This window comes from Coregonus lavaretus (assembly GCF_964263955.1).
Source record: "Coregonus lavaretus genome assembly, chromosome: 11".
Lineage (NCBI taxonomy): Eukaryota > Metazoa > Chordata > Actinopteri > Salmoniformes > Salmonidae > Coregonus > Coregonus lavaretus.
The window spans coordinates 40,779,252-40,796,899 of record NC_139998.1 but is presented as its reverse complement, the minus strand read 5'-3'; the positions used below and the strand labels follow the sequence as shown (position 1 = coordinate 40,796,899).

General features: G+C 43.9%; 1 protein-coding gene across 1 annotated transcript in view; it reads left to right on the top strand.

The window, feature by feature from the left end:
- The window catches only part of LOC311137674 (A disintegrin and metalloproteinase with thrombospondin motifs 20-like), a gene marked incomplete at both ends in the record, with an annotated part of 157,378 nt that overhangs the window by 106,214 nt on the left and 33,516 nt on the right, over positions 1–17,648 (top strand). The window contains 12 exons of the mRNA XM_084172202.1: positions 1,084–1,179; positions 2,266–2,432; positions 2,592–2,721; positions 4,014–4,140; positions 4,270–4,480; positions 4,744–4,908; positions 5,290–5,460; positions 6,509–6,736; positions 7,590–7,754; positions 8,337–8,600; positions 8,948–9,109; positions 9,565–9,741. Of these exons, the coding sequence (XP_084028328.1) occupies positions 1,084–1,179; positions 2,266–2,432; positions 2,592–2,721; positions 4,014–4,140; positions 4,270–4,480; positions 4,744–4,908; positions 5,290–5,460; positions 6,509–6,736; positions 7,590–7,754; positions 8,337–8,600; positions 8,948–9,109; positions 9,565–9,741 (2,063 nt within the window). The remainder of the gene's footprint in view (positions 1–1,083; positions 1,180–2,265; positions 2,433–2,591; positions 2,722–4,013; positions 4,141–4,269; positions 4,481–4,743; positions 4,909–5,289; positions 5,461–6,508; positions 6,737–7,589; positions 7,755–8,336; positions 8,601–8,947; positions 9,110–9,564; positions 9,742–17,648) is intronic.

The window sequence follows — 17,648 nt, the reverse complement described above, 5'->3', positions numbered from 1 at the left end:
CCTCACTCCAATATCTCTGTTCTAACCCTAACCCTCTCCCCTCACTCCATTATCTCTGTTCTAACCCTGTCCTCTCCACCTACTCCAATATCTCTGTTCTAACCCTAACCCTCTCCCCTCTCCCCTCACTCCAATATCTCTGTTCTAACCCTAACCCTAACCCTCCCCTCTCCTCTCACTCCAATATCTCTGTTATAACCATCTCCCCTCACTCTGATATCTCTGTTCTAACCCTAACTCTCTCCTCTCCCCTCACTCCGATATCTCTGTTCTAAACCTCTCCTCTCCCCTCACTCCAATATCTCTGTTCTAACCCTCTCATCTCCCCTCACTCCAATATCTCTGTTCTAACCCTGTCCTCTCCCCTCACTCCAATATCTCTGTTCTAACCCTGTCCTCTCCCCTCACTCCAATATCTATGTTCTAAGCCTAACCCTCTCCACTCCCCTCACTCCATTATCTCTGTTCTAACCCTGTCCTCTCCCCTCACTCCAATATCTCTGTTCTAACCCTCTCCTCTCACTCCAATATCTCTGTTTTAACCCTAACCCTAACCCTAACCCTCTCCTCTCCCCTCACTCCAATATCTCTGTTCTAACCCTCTCCTCTCACTCTGATATCTCTGTTCTAACCCTAACCCTCTCCTCTCCCCTCACTCCAATATCTCTGTTCTAACCCTGTCCTCTCCGCTCACTCCAATATCTCTGTTCTAATCCTAACCCTCTCGTCTCCCCTCACTCTAATCTTTGTTTTAACCCACTCCTCTCCCCTCTTTCCACCTCTCACCTTTTCTCTTTCACCTCTTTTTCTTGTTCTGTTTCTACTCTCTTCCTCCCTCTTCTCTCTCACCGCTTCCCTCTCTTCTGCTCAGTCTCTCCTCTCCTCTTTCCTCGACCCATGTTGGCCTGTCATGGGACACAGTCCCAGGGAAATTACAGGGCAAGCGCCGGGCAGGGGAATAATAACATATTATTTTACGGGTGGGTCTCTCTCTCTCTCTCTCTCTCTCTCTCTCTCTCTCTCTCTCTCTCTCTCTCTCTCTCTCTCTCTCTCTTTCTCTTTCTTTTTTTTCTCTCCATCCAGGTTACAACACAGTGGTGCGGATCCCTGCAGGAGCCACCAACATCGATATCAAACAGGTCAGCTACTCTGGGAAGCCGGAGGATGACAACTACCTCGGTGAGTTTGTGTGTGTGTGCATGAGTGATGGTGTCACTGCTTAGCCATGGTGCCTCACACCAGGCCAACTCACTCACAGCCAGTTTATGACAAATTATTTCTAGCTATAGAGGCTTTAAAGGTGTTTATTGGTGCGCCTTTAAATGGTAGGCACCATTCAATAAGTCATTATATACCAGTCAGAATGTAAATGGAGGAAGCATGGCGGGGCCCGGGCCCATATGGGCAGGGGATAAGGGATAGCTGGGAAAGCAAACGGTGTGTCAGAACGAGAGGAAGATGAATATGTGTAGAAAAGGTGTTAATTAGAGGCATGTGTTGCCAGGCCAGATGAAAGTGGATAGGGGCTGGGTGAGATGGGCAATGGCTGTGTGTGGGTGTATGTGTGTGTTAGCCACTGAACTTTTCTCTCACTGCTGGAGGGTGTCAGTGGTGACTGCCAGAAGAGGTGTTTTTGTCATTGGCCATCACACACCACACACACAGGCAGTCAGCGGTTAAAGAGGACTAGCTGGGGTCCTCCGCTGGTCGTGTGCAGACTTGAATGTAAACAAAGTTGTGCCTAGAGACCTAATCACACACATTGTTTCAACATGGGCTCTCTCACATTGTAATTACTGCATATTTCTCAGAACCATACTTCTTGTGTGTTGAAGGGGGTAGTTGGTGTTTGGTTGTTAGTGTATAAACAAGGGTTCGTTCAGCATGTGTGCGTTTGTCTTTTGTGTTTGTGTGTGTTTTTATGCACTTGTTTGTATTTCAAGGCAGTGGAGCTACTTTGTTAGCATTGTAATGCCAGTCGTTAAGGAGAGTCATGCAGTCTAACTCCAAATGACTGCAATTTGGTGCCACCCATGTTTCAACATACCCCCTTGCAACAATGGCATTGCAGAGCATTATTGGTTTGAAGTCAATGAATGTTTACATACAGCTTGGAATGACAAAGCTACTTTCCCCCTCAAACGATTTTCCAAACCTGAAACCCACAAGACTCAGAGTATTTAGCAAAGAAAGCAGTTTTTCTCCAATGTCTTGAGGCATTTTCTTTATATTTATTTTTCCTCTTTTTTGTTTGTTTCCTTTCAGCGTTATCTGACAGCCATTCTAACTTTCTCCTGAATGGGAACTTTGTGGTGGCCATGTTCAAAAGGGAAATCCCCTTCAAGGGAACTGTCATTGAATACAGCGGCTCGGACACCAAAGAGGAGCGCATCAACTGCACTGAACGCATCGAGGAGGAACTCATCCTACAGGCAAGGCTGTCTCTCTCTCGCTCTTCTGTTTGTTTCTGTCTTTCTCTCTCTCTCTCTGCTTTCTCTCTCTCTAGCTCTCTCTGTCCCTCTCTCCTCCCGTCCCCCATCTCTCCTTCTATATTGTTATATATAGTATTTCCCATATCATTGTTGTCCTAGGTCCTGTGTGTGGGGAACCTGTACAACCCAGACGTGCGTTACTCCTTCAACATCCCCATCGAGGAGCACAAGGAACAGTTTGTGTGGGACCCCTCGGGCTCCTGGCTGGAGTGCAGCAGCATGTGTCAGGGTAAGGTCATAGTTGTCCACCCAGTTACCCATGTGTCAGGGTAAAGTCATAGTCGTCCACCCAGTTACCCATGTGTCAGGGTAAGGTCACAGTTGTCCACCCAGTTACCCAGGCTTCAGCCCCCACCTCCCCACCCCTCCTATAAATCAACCCACCTCCTCTGCTCTGACCCGGTTGATCACATCCCAGTACACCTTCCTTAGCCCTGAGCCTGCCCTCTAACCCTACTGAGCCAATGAATATATATTTGAATGGACAAAGCCATCAATCACATGACACCATTCATTCCTATGTGAAGACTCAATAGCGCATTGAAGCCAAATGAAGTCAGTTAAGATGGCGTCACATAAGACATAACATTTGCAGTTTGAGCTACTCCAGGAAGTAACGTTGCAGGCTAGCTCAGTGCTGCTGCCTCTCATTGAGTATCTCAAGTTGAAGGCCGACCAAGGTACTGCAGGCTGCCATTGGCAACTAAATTATCCTTATAGCTTCTTCTGTGTGCAAATTTAAAATAAGCTGTTCAAGGACATACACCTGGTGTATTAGAAGCAAATATTAGTACCATGATTGTCTTCTATTCTTTTTATTTTTTTTACACAAAGATTGACCACAAAGATTGCAATTTTTCCATTCACTATAATGGGGGATCCTGTTTTCTGCAAACAATACCTGCAGTACCACGGTCAGCTTTGAGCTTCTGTGGCTTCAATGAGAGGCAGGTTAGCGTTTTTCATCATTCATCTTGTTCTGGAGGCAGCTCTGCAGAGTTGTCACTAGCTGGCACAGCCACAAAGTCATACAATCTGATTTGAAACCTAACCCTAATGCCTAAACCTAACCTTAAATTAAGACCAAAAAGCAATTCTGGTTCATTAAGTTTTACATTATATCCAATTTTGACTTTGCAGCTGGCCTATCTAAGGGCAAATCGCTCAGTTCTGCCACCAGGACAAGACTCATGACAATAAAGGTCAACCTGCCAATGAGAAGGGGCAGTTGTTCTCCCCTGTTCTGAGCACACTAAATCTCTCCTGGAAATGTATCCTAGAACAAGGGGCTGAGACTTCCCGTGTCTCGCAGCACACAGCATCATTAGCAGGATCCAGTGGAAACAGTTTCATCCCAGAACCCCTAATCCTATTTGGACTGGGACCCAATCGCAGAGAGTTAATCAAACAATTTAAAGGAGGTGGAAATGTGATCTTTGGCGGTCGATCCTAGCCAGATCGGATCTAATTCAAGATCTTGCGTGTGTTTGTGTGTGTGTGTGTGTGTGTGTGTGTGTGTAGGTGAGCGACAGCGCAAGGCGGTGTGTGTGAGGAATAGTGACCACCTGGGGGTTTCTGACCAGCGCTGTGAGCATCTACCCCGTCCCAACGCTGGCACTGAGCCATGTAACACTGACTGTGAACTCAGGTAGATACAAACACACACACACACACACAAACACACACACACACACAACCAAACACACACAACCAAACACACACACACTGTTAATATATATCTGTAAAACAGACACTAAACCACATAGCCTGTTTGCAGGTGGCATGTAGCAGGGAAGAGTGAGTGTTCTGCTAAGTGTGGCCCTGGCTACCGAACCCTGGACGTGCAGTGTATGAGGTACAGCTTGCTGAAGAGGCAGAGTGAGAGGGTGGAGGGGAGGGCCTGTTCTGACCTACCCAAACCCCAGGCCAGAGACGCCTGCCATGGGGACTGTCTGCTCAAGAGCTGGCAGTACAGCGCCTGGTCCCAGGTCAGTGGAAACTACAGTCAAAGACACACATCATTACAATACCAGTTTTCATGATGTGATGCTATTGCACATTGTCTTGAAAAGCAGCCCATTTTTAATTTAGTCTTCTCATGCATGACAGGTGTTACTATGTTACTATAAGTGGACATGTGATTTAGATTACAGGTAGTAGAGAGTATTTTGTACATGTTTGATGCAGTGTTTTTGTTAGGGTTACAAGTTGAATGGTGAATCTAATGCTGAGTGTTGTGTGCACCATTCAGTGTTCTAAGACATGTGGTCGTGGGGCTCGTACCAGGGACTCCTACTGTATGAACAATCTGGGGAGGAGACTGGTGGACAGGGAGTGCAGTGACTACCAGAGAATGGTCGCCGAGAGCTGCAACGACCAGGACTGCCCTGACTGGTCAGCCAGCGAGTGGAGTGAGGTACGGGTCACACTTCACACACACACGAGTGTGCACGCATGCACGCATGCACACACACAAACACACACATACACACACAGTACACACACACACATGCACACACATTCACACACTGTTACATGCACGTTAATAAACACTTCTATAAACACACATTATATAAACATTCATATAAACACATAATAAAACACACATAAATATATACACACTTTATAAAGTATATGCGTATTGATGTAAACACATCACATTTGCTCTAACATGTACACACACACACACACTTTGAGGATAACATTTTACCCATTTTACACACACAATCACACAATCGTCCTCCCCACTCACACCCTTCATAACCCTGACCCTATCTCTCCCTCTGTCCCCTCCCAGTGCTTGGTGACGTGTGGGAAGGGGATGAGGCACAGGCAGGTATCCTGTAGTATGGGGGTAGGAGAGGAGAAGCTGAGTGAACACTTCTGTGACCCCAACACCAAGCCTCTAGCCGTGGGGAGCTGTCAGCTGCCAGAGTGTGCCTCCTGGCAGGTCGGGGTCTGGGGACCGGTGAGTCCAGATGGATGGATCTGCGCGTGTGTCTGACAGATTCAGGTTCTCGTGTGGTTGAATCTTTGTGTGTGAATAGGAGTGAATGTGCAAGAATGAATGTTTAAGTATGTAACATTGTAGTGTGTGTTATTTATGTGTCTGGCTGCACGTGTGCTCTGCACATACATCCCCTTCCTTCCCAGTGTGTATCTGTGGTGTGTATCTGTGTGTGGGGTCAGATTTACTCCGACAGGATATGAGGGCAGAGTGAGAGCACTAGGGGAGGAAATGGCATCTCAAGTCAGAGCACACCACTCCATAACTCACCAGACTATCAGGTTCCCCAACTGCCTTAGACGGAGTGCACACACAACCACACACACAGACCCTGTGAGTCTGCTAGTCCAATACTTCCTCAGCCTATATACACACATCTTGTCTGGTGTGCACAAGCCAGTAGGGCCGGAATGAATGGATTAATTAATGTCTTTGACTATTCATTGACTCAACTGAACATGATAGTTCTATTGACAGAGCTGGTAAACAGTATATCTGGCTGTTAATTCCTATGTAATCACAATCTACTGCCCAAATAAACCTATCCTGCAGCACTTCCTCCACACACACACACACACACACACACACACACCATAGTCATTTAGCAGATGCTCTTATCCAGAGCGATTTACAGAAGAAATTAGGGTTTAAGTGCCTTGCTCAAGGGCACATCGACAGATTTTTCACCTAGTCGGCTCTGGGATTTGAAACAGCAACCTTTCAGTTACAGGCCCAACGCTCTTAACCGCTAAGTTCCCTGCAGCCCCACTAGGCTACCTGCCGCCCCGTTAGCAGAGATCTGGGGGAGAGGGTGGGCGTCTGGGAAGTAGTAGGGTTCAACTACACTGAGTTAGAATGGGCTTGGCTGGGCTAGACTATGTGAGCTGAGTTAAAATTGCATCCTTCATTGAAGTAAACACTGATCTGCCAAGGTTTTAGTGTCAATCCTTTTGGAGCCTCAGGCCATCGTCTAACCCTATGTGTCTCTCTCCTGTTTGTGTTGTTGCAGTGTGCAGTGACGTGTGGCCATGGTTACGAGATGCGGGCTGTAAGGTGTGTGTCGGGGGCGTATGGGGACACGGTGGATGACAGGGAGTGTAACGCTGCATCCAGACCCAGGGACAGCCAGGACTGTGAGATGGCACCGTGTCCCTGGGCCTCTCCTCAACACAGCACCGTCCGCCCTGACACCTCTGGTCAGCTCCTCACACAGTGGAGATACGGCTCCTGGACCACAGTGAGCACAGCAACCGCTCACACACGCACAAGCACACACACCAATAGGCTTATACACACTCACGTACAGTAGCTCTCTCTGCCTCGCCATCACTAACCCTCAGACTGTACATATCTAGTTCACTGGTCTATAGAATGCAGCACTCCCCTGCCTCACACACACACACACACACACACACACTCTCTCACCCTGGTCTCAGCAGTCTCAGTCAGCCCTGTCTGGGTCTGGGCTGAGAGTCATCTGTATGTCTGTAATGTTTTGCATTGTTTCCCAGTGCAAATGAAAAAACTGATCTCTGTCTAAACATGAGGCTGTGGTTTCAAACATGAATCTCAGTCTGTCTGTATGTCTGTCAGAGAGGCTGTGAGCTCGCATGTCAAAGAGGAGACTAGCGCATTGCCCTCAGGAGCGATACTGCCATCCTCTCGTGTGAAGTCATGGGAAATTTGGTGTAATTGGTATGATTGTGATATTTACATTTGTATTTCAGATGGTGCCTTTTGATCGGAGTAGGTATTCACCCCTTGGCAATGTTTACTATGTCCTCCTGTTGAGTTTTCCCGGGTGCAGCTAGAATATCACCAGGTGAAAACCTCATGGAGGAGTCTCGTGAGAAGATAGAGAGACAGAGAGTACAAATGATTCATTCTAATGCATTTGTCACAGAGTGTCTGAACTGGTGGCTTAAAATGTAACCTTTATCAGTTCATTGACAATAGACTGTTGTTATGCACACATCTTCAATGAAACACATCAGCCAGTATGAGTTAATGTAAAGTGTTTTATACGAAAGTTTGACACAATGTAACTCCAATCTTGAATGTTTGTGGGTTCCTCTGTGTGCCTGTTTCAGTGCTCTGTCTCCTGTGGGAAGGGTAAGCGTGCCCGCTACGTCAGCTGTCGGAATGCCCAGGGTGGAGTGGCAGACGAGTCCTACTGTGCCCACCTGCCCCGGCCCCCAGAATCCTCAGCCTGCTTCAGCCCGTGTGGCCAGTGGCGCTCCTGGGAGTGGTCTCCTGTATGTTACAGTTGTTGTCTTTTTTAACACCATTACTTTTATAAGTATAAATATATGTAAGAGTAGCTATTATGTCTTTACTACTGAAAGAATGCATCACTTAATTTTTGTTGTTGTTGCTATGTATGTCTGATGATTTGATCTTCTCACTGCTCTCTGCCTAGTGTTCAGTGATATGACCTTGTGTCTATTGTTTGCCCAGTGTTCAGTGATATGACCTTGTGTCTATTGTTTCCCCAGTGTTCAGTCATATGACCTTGTGTCTATTGTTTCCCCAGTGTTCAGTGATATGACCTTGTGTCTATTGTTTGCCCAGTGTTCAGTGATATGACCTTGTGTCTATTGTTTCCCCAGTGTTCAGTGATATGACCTTGTGTCTATTGTTTGCCCAGTGTTCAGTGATATGACCTTGTGTCTATTGTTTCCCCAGTGTTCAGTAATATGACCTTGTGTCTATTGTTTCCCCAGTGTTCAGTAATATGACCTTGTGTCTATTGTTTCCCCAGTGTTCAGTGATATGACCTTGTGTCTATTGTTTCCCCAGTGTTCAATGATATGACCTTGTGTCTATTGTTTCCCCAGTGTTCAGTGACGTGTGGTGTGGGCCGGGCCACCAGGCAGGTGGAATGCAGTAACTACCACCACCAGGTGGACGAGTCATTCTGCGACCAGGACGAGAGGCCCAGCGCAGAGCAGGAGTGTGCAGCCACCCCCTGCCCCTCCGTGTACCACCAGAGGCCCAACGACCAGCCCTACAGCCCCCACGACCCCGCCAGCCATCCGGGCCACAGCAGTTGGAACGTCCCCTCGGCAGACAACCAGTGGAGGACGGGACCCTGGGGAGGAGTATGTACAGTACCATGGGGCCAGGAGTTTACACTGACCATGTCACCTGACCAGGGAAAACTCTGACCCCTTGTTGTAGGCAATAGGGCTGGGAGGAGGGATTCCTGGTCAGGCCACGTTGTCAAGAAAAACGTCTGGGCCTATGATACCATCTCTATGCACTGCTCTCTCCATCATCTAATTGTCTGACTGCATTTCTGTTGTATCTCACATTGTGATCGCTCACTGTATTCACTCAGACAGATAGTAAGGATGTGACTAGATTGCAGCTGGTAAGGTAGTGTACAGGGTGTGTACAGAGTTGTGTGTGTGTTTCCCTCTGTAACACACTCTGTGTCCCTCCGTAGTGCTCCAGTACGTGTGCGGGGGGCTTTCAGCGGAGGGTGGTGGTGTGTCAGGATGCAGAGGGTCGCAGCACCAGCCACTGTGAAGAGAGGGTAAAACCTGCAGAGTCCAAGAGCTGCGACTCAGGACCTTGCCCTCTGTGGAACTACGGCATCTGGGGAGAGGTGAGGGAGAGGCTATACGGACATGCCTGGTGCCCAAATCGATGACGTATGTCGCGCAGCTGAGAGTCGAGTGGAGACGACTGACTGAACCGAATCCGTTTGTCTCCACTCGACTCTCGCTGTGCGACGTATGTCATCAATTTGGGCACCAGGCATGTCCGTATAGCCTCTCCCGAGAGGTGAGTACACAGGCACTACAGGGACTATGTACGTCCTTAAACAGATATGCCCTGTTAAAGCTACAACAATACAGTACACTGCTTAACTACAGATACCCATTTCAGACTCCTGGGCGTGTATTTCAATAGTCTAAAGTGGCTTCCTTTCCTTTGCACCTCCTCTTCATCTACTCCTGCCCTGAAAGAACTATTGAGATACTGTACCAAGTAGCCTTCCTTTAACTCAATAGTCTTGCTAAATACTAAGTGACCCCCTCTTCTCTTCTCCCCTCTCAGTGCACACAGACGTGTGGCGGAGGCAGGAGGACGCGCCAGGTGGTATGCCAGCGGCCCAACGGACAGAGACTCAACGACCACAACTGTGACGTCCTGGATAAGCCTCCTGACATGGAGCAGTGCAACCTGCACCTGTGCCCAGGCAGCACATCCTGGCACCGCCGACCATGGAAGCCGGTACGATAGTACTTCCTCTTCCCCTAACTCCTCCTCCTCCTTAACTTCCTCCTTCACTGGGGCGCGTCACCATGAGCCGTGAGTAGACATGGGGGTGTGCTTAAATTACAGGGAGTGTACTTCTGGCCCATCTACTAGCAGCTAGAGGCTAGGGGCTAGCTAACTGTGTTTTAGACTGTAGGAGAGTCCATCTGTAGGAGTGTCAATGGAGTGCTAGGTTAGGATAGCCCCAGCCCACCCACACTGGGCCCTGCAGTGGCATGGTGCTGATTAGAAACAAGGGGGAAAAAGAGCACACACAGGATGCTGCTCCACATTGGGAATTGTCAGAAACACATGGTTCCCATTTGGAACTTAGGCTCCAAATTAAAACTATAAATTAGAAGGACAATGTTGTCCAACAATGCCATATATTTGTAGAGGCGAGTGAATAACTCGAAATATATTTATTTCATATGTGAAGCGTGAAGTAAACGTTTTTTTGTGATTGCTGTCTCCCCCTGTATCCGAAGTACACAAGTGTATATTTGTGTATAAGAGTTACCTTTATCAAACAGCAACAAATGAATGTTACTGTATTTTGTGTATGTATCTTTGTACAGTATGATTTAAGTTTTAGCGGCTAGGTTTCATAACTGAATATGACATTTTACTGGTGCTTTTTGGTTGGATCTCTTACGTCTCATGAATAATGACAGTTTGTACAGAGGAAAGTACTTTCAAAACAACAGTATGTTTTGTTAGTATTTTTAATATAATGAAAACAGTTTTTTTTAAAGACTCATAAATTAAACGTTAAATGCCGTTTTCAAAATGGTGCCATCCGTCTTAGAATGTTATATTCTAGATATTTTCAGAGTTCTACCATCCCTATGTAGCCCTCACGTAACAAGGTGTGCTCCTAAAGTTTTAACTAACTGCCAATGAATTATAAGTACAAAATAATAAAAAACTAACTATAGGACACTATAGATAGTCTAGATATAACACTGTATTTTAGGGTTCAGTTTGAAATGGCAGATATTTGAAATTCTTAGACACATACTGTTACTGAAATACTGTAGGAAAAAAGCTATATTGCCAGGCAAATATCGGGCACGGAAAGTCATGTACAGGAGTAGCTATAAAGGCCAGGCACTCACCTTCTACACTTCTGGTATCACAAAACTGAACATTGTACAGGGATCACTGTTCGGCAAAACACTCAACCTCACCTCAGAATATACTCTCACCCTCACCAGTACATGTGTTGTAATTTTTCCATCTTGTCGTTAGTGTGTTAGTTGGTCATAGTGGCACAAGTGATTTAAATATTTGCCTTGTATGGTGTGCACTTTGTCTCTACTGTAAAACTGCACTATAGTACAGGAGAAGTTTACATCAAAATGATGTTTACAGTGGGGTTTCTATAGAAACACCAGTCTGCCATTTTGATGTCATAAGTCGGCGAATTAGAGCCCTTTTGTCTTTGCCTCTGATAAATTGGCTGTAGGTGCTGTTAACAGATTGACATAACAGTCAATCTGTTAAGTACCTTGTAAAAGTTTTCATCCCCCTTGGCGTTGTTCCTATTTTGTTGTATTACAACCTGTAATTTAAATGGATTTTATTTGGATTTCATGTAATGGACATACACACAATAGTCCAAATTGGTGAAGTGAAATAAAAAACATAACTTGTTTCAAAAAGTTCTAAAAAATAAATAACGGAAAAGTGGTGCGTGCATATGTATTCACCCCATTTGCTATGAAGCCCCTAAATAAGATCTGGTGCAACCAATTACCCTCAGAAGTCACATACTTAGTTAAATAAAGTCCCACCTGTGTGCAATTTAAGTGTCACATGATCTGTCACATGATCTCAGTATATATACACCTGTTCTGAAAGACCCCAGAGTCTGCAACACCACTAAGCAAGGGGTACCACCAAGCAAGCGGCACCATGAAGACCAAGGAGCTCTCCAAACAGGTCAGGGACAAAGTTGTGGAGTACAGTATCAGGGTTGGGTTATAAAAAAATATCTGAAACTTTGAACATCCCACGGAGCACCATTAAATCCATTATTAAAGAATGGAAAGAATATGGCACCACAACAAACCTGCCAAGAGAGGGCCGCCCACCAAAACTCACGAACCAGGCAAGGAGCGCATTAATCAGAGAGGCAACAAAGAGACCAAAGATAACCCTGAAGGAGCTGCAAAGCTCCACAGCGGAGATTGGAGTATCTGTCCATAGGACCACTTTAAGCCGTACACTCCACAGAGCTGGGCTTTACGGAAGAATGGGCAGAAAAAATCCATTGCTTAAAGAAAAAAATAAGCAAACACATTTGGTGTTCACCAAAAGGCATGTGGGATACTCCCCAAACATATGGAAGAAGGTACTCTGGTCAGATGAAACTAAAATTGAGCTTTTTGGCCATCAAGGAAAACGCTATGTCTGGCGCAAACCCAACACCTCTCATCACCCCGAGAACACCATCCCCACAGTGAAGCATGGTGGTGGCAGCATCATGCTGTGGGTATGTTTTTCATTGGCAGGGACTGGGAAACTGGTCAGAATTGAAGGACTGATGGATGGATGGATGGCGCTAAATACAGGGAAATTCTTGAGGGAAACCTGTTTCAGTCTTCCAGAGATTTGAGACTGGGACAGAGGTTCACCTTCCAGCAGGACAATGACCCTAAGCATACTGCTAAAGCAACACTCGAGTGGTTTAAGGGGAAACATTTAAATGTCTTGGAATGTCCTAGTCAAAGCCCAGACCTCAATCCAATTGAGAATCTGTGGTATGACTTAAAGATTGCTGTACACCAGCGGAACCCATCCAACTTGAAGGAGCTGGAGCAGTTTTGCCTTGAAGAATGGGCAAAAATCCCAGTGGCTATATGTGCCAAGCTTATAGAGACATACCCCAAGAGACTTGCAGCTGTAATTGATGCAAAAGGTGGCTCTACAAAGTATTGACTTTGGGGGGGTGAATAGTAATGCATGCTCAAGTTTTCTGTTTTTTTGTCTTATTTCTTGTTTGTTTCACAATAACAAATATTTTACATCTTCAAAGTGGTAGGCATGTTGTGTAAATCAAATGATACAAACCCCCAACAAATTAATTTTAATTCCAGGTTGTAAGGCAACAAAAGAGGAAAAATGCCAAGGGGGTGAATACTTTGGCAAGCCACTGTAGCTGGTTGTTTATGTAGTTTGTTACATGGCGTATCAAGATAAATACAGTCTAATATGGTGTACAAACGTCAAACTATGTAATCCAGTTTTTAAAGCTCTACAATTTTACTGTAGATTTACAATGTGCTTTTCATCTGAAAGTCTGCTCAAAAGATAAAACCAACTGAATTGGCATCCACAAATCTCGTACCAACTGAAGCACACAAATACCTCTCTCTTATGATATTGTAGTCATTTGTTGCTGTTTCACTTTTTTCTTGGGCCAGTTTCTATATTTCTGAAGGATTTTTTCAAATGAAAGGTATTTATTTGTGTACAATAGTTTATTCATTGTTGCAGCTTTAATGTTGTATTTGTTTCAATTTAGATACATGTAACACTTGGATTGAACTATCTGTCATAACCTTCGTAATGCTGTCATAAACCTGACCTGGCATCCGATAACTGCTCCATACATTTCAAAACAATTCATTACTAACTACCACATCTTGCTTGATGGCTAACCAGCCAGTCAACATATATTATATGATGTCCTTCGACAGCATGAAAAACATTAGTAAGTGAAACATGGTTTCCCAAAGTGTCATGATGTGTGTGACAGCAAAGTGCAGTCTTTCTGACACATAGTTCAGATGAAGTGTTACCAAAATGGCTCTGTGTTTGTGTTGACCGTAAGCTCTCCTGTGAGGTCCACTCTGGGCTCTCTCTCTCTTGTTCTCTTCCTCCTATTCCACATTCCTTTGTCTCCGTCTGTCCCAAGACATTCATTTCATCCAAGACTCCTCCTTAGCCTCGCCAGCCCAGTCACCCTTCGCGGCTCCAACTTTTTTACCCAAGGTGCTCAGTGATTGTGCTGTGGGGCAACAGTGCATTGCTTTAATTTTTTGTGTTCAAATGTTGTTAATCTTTTTCTATTTATTTAGTTCACATGCAAAAATACATGTTGAAATAGCTTTTCCCACTGTAAAGTATATTAAAGAAACATAAAGGTTGTGAAATGTGTGTTGTTTTTCAATGTGTTATCATGCTGTAATAATTGCTAAGTGTTGTATTCTTTGGCAACGACGTTTGCTCCATAACTTCAAAGTCATAGTGTTGAGCATTTACTTTTTATGCTCATCATAGTACAGGAAACAGCATCATATGTGCTCTGTATTTTTTGTTTGTTTATACCATATACTGTCTAAAAGATATACTACACTGAGCAAAAGGTATTGAGATATAAAGGCCCACATCCTAAAAGTTGTACACAGGCCAAACAAACTTCAGACACAAACTTCAAGATAACTGTTTCGGTTGAATTATATCCCTATAGCATTTCATACACAATATATGATACCTGCAATATTTGTTGATACAAAGTAATGCATCAATGTCTATCATGTTCTTTCTTAAACAGACAAATATATACCATTGCAGTTCCTCCTCATGTCTCTATACAGCTAATCTAGAGCCAGCAATCTGAGTTTTTCAGAATAGCATAAAAGTGTGCTTTATAAAATGGCATAAACAGCATAGATTAAAACCACACTAAATATAGTGTAAAACAGACTGCAGGCTTTCTTCATATTGTTATTATGTTTTTATTATCATTTTATTTAGCAAACACTCAAGAGAAAACATACTCCAAATCAAACTTTGGCACAGGCTGGCACATACATCTGTTTACAATTGTAGAAATAGGCCTCTCTCCGTAATGCCTTTGGCTGGAAACCAACAGAGTATTGCGTTTTATTACAAGAATAATTGGTATTAATCAATGTTGGCAAGTTTGTTATATATGAAGAGGTCCCAAATCAAAACCCCGAAACAAAATGTTTATGCAATATTGTTGATGGATTAATTTGTGCCTCTTTTCTGTTGTATTATATCATGTTTCCAAATAGAGGAGAGAATTTCAACAGAACAAATAAAATAAGCAGAGCCAATACCATAAGCTAATACCATGGAGCTGATGTTTTCTCTTTATACTAGCCTCTAATAGCCATGTATCAATAACATATAATATTTTTAAAAATTAGCTTGTACAAATTACCAAAATAAAATATAGGGGGGACAAATGCTATCCCACCATCCCAACTTCTAAGCCTAAACCATATGGTAAGCTTAGCTAATATAGTAACTTAAGCGTTTTTTAAAATACAAAATAACCCATACAGCGACAGGGAAGTCAGTGTGTTGAGCTTCTAGATCATGAAGCTGAAACCCTGATTCAGTTCTATAGTGAATCACACATAACATTAACATAAGATTAATTTAAACAAGATTAAGGTTTAGATTCCTTTTCTGTGCAATGTTGTGTTGAAGAAAGCCCTATATCAGGTGGTGTCCCTTTGAAATGCCACGTTTATTAGAGGCTTATGGTCTGTCTGGAGAGAGAGAGGAAATGGCATAGCTTTGGAGCTTTCGGATTGTATAACATACCTGAAATATTTATTGTGGTTTGCAGAATTGAACTGGCCTTACCTTGAGTGGTGGCCTCTTCTCTTTTCAGTGATCTCAAATCATGTTGTACTTTATTAAGCTATAGTTAACTACTTGTGTTTTCGCAGTGATTAACATTTTCAATCATTAAGACATGAATGAGTTAGATGCTGCACTGCAGATGACTCCATATGGAATTCCTGGAATCTTTGTGGCTATTTATTCCCCATAGGAAATGTATGTATATACTGTATGTTGGCATGCTTCACAAAGTGATTTGTTTTCTCAAGTGGCAGTTATATGGGTTGAATCTTGTGTCATGGACTTACCTGGTGAGATGATTAGGGTATCTTGTGACATTCTTCAGTCAGGGTTTGTCCAATTTAACAATCAAACAATGTAAGCATTAACTGATACCAAAGAGAATAACTCACCAAGACAGAAATAATTGAAATTTATTGCACAGATTTTGTTATTCAAACACAGTTTGGGAGCAGTAATGTTCCACACAAAATAGGTATAGCAACAATGTAAACATCATTGAGTAATGATGATTGCTTTAAAAAAGCGGCAACTTTTTTGGGGGGTGAAGCAGCACTAACCAACAATAAGGCAGTGTGATGAATTGAACACACAATTTCCTGCAGTTAGTGCGGGTTCCCAAGGAGAGCGATCTCTGTTGAAGTGACCCTGAACTAAACACATTTGTTCAAATGAAATCCACAACATAAACATATTTGACTTTGGCCTGAGGCTACTTATAGGCAAATTCCCCAAACCTGTCACCCTGGGATCAGATGGTAGTGACATCATTGAGCTTGTGTTTTCTGATGCAGCCCATATGCCGGTCTAGCACTGATCAACTGGAGCTAGCTAGGACCTGGACACTTGGAGGTTCCCTCAGTCTCAGTTCTTCAAGCATGGTTCTTGTCATAGGTTGGAAACCAGAGCAGGATGCTAATGTTACATTTGAGCCCTTTAGTGGTGGTTTATTCAATGTTACACCAAACCAAATTATGCAATTGATGAGTTGTATTAGTCAACCCATCTTGCCCGGAGGGTTAAGACTTTGGAGGCACCAAGCCAGATGCTGCTTCGAGATGTTATCTGAGGCATCAAAATCTTGGGACAGAAGTAGAGCTTTGACAGCAGCAACAAAGTGTATATCGAAAGGCCAAACAGTTGGAAAACATGGAGGACAGCCAAAACATATATCAAAAGAAGAGAAATAGAGAAGTTTTTTTTTTTACTTTTCTCCATTATTACATTTCCTGTCTGTTTTAAATCAAAGTAATGAGTTTTTGTCCCAGGATTTGATTCCAAAACAACTGTAATATTAGCATGCTCTCCGTCAAGACTGATGTGTCCAAGCTTTATTTCTTGTAATTTCTTGCAATTTAGAGAGCAATGAAATAATGCTGCCATGCCTCAATAGAAACAAATGACAAAGAAAAGACATGGCTTGCATACAAAGATTGATTTGTTTTTATCCCAGATTGCCCAACAAAACACGCACATTTCTTAACGTTTGACTGAGAGAGAAATAGACAAGATATTTATATAGTACATATGGAACATAAATATCAACTGTCAGTGATGGAGAGAGTCTTTCATCTAAACCAGTGACCGTCCTGCCTTTATAGACATCTGCGATCGAGCATGGTTAATGTCAAACTTAAGAGTTTGATATATAGTTGGCTTTATGTGGCCTAGTCCTGTGCATTCGAGCCTCATTTAGACATAACCACTAATGCAGGCTCAGTGAGGGAGGGTGATGACATAAAATGGCCCAAAACTTTGAAAGCAAGAGTCGACTCGCAACCACAAATAAACTCTGGATACAGAGCAGAGCAAAGGGAGAGAGAGTGGGGAAAAGATTGAGAGAGGGGAAGAGACTAGTTTAGGCAGATATTTGTTTTGACCGGCGCTCCAGCTGGGGATGGATGCAGGGGGATAAAATAAGAAGAGATATGGGGTGAAAATCTGGAAGCGTTTAAGCCAGGCTTTCCCTGGCTCGTCCAATGATCGGGAACAGGTCCTCAACTGGCATCGCAACGCATCTGAGAGAAATGTCTCTAAAGCTTATGGGGTGAATCCTCTTTGAAATGGGACTTAAATGCATGTTCCTCTCACCTCGTCTCTACCGGAGATTATTCATGTTGGGGCCTGTTGGTGGCTATCAGGTTGATGTACCTTGGTAGTTGGACTGTATCAAACTCTCCATCTATGTCAAATATATTTGTTTTCTTCCCAAACTTGGTTCAGTGGGAAAGAGTTTGAGGATGTCCTAGAAGAAC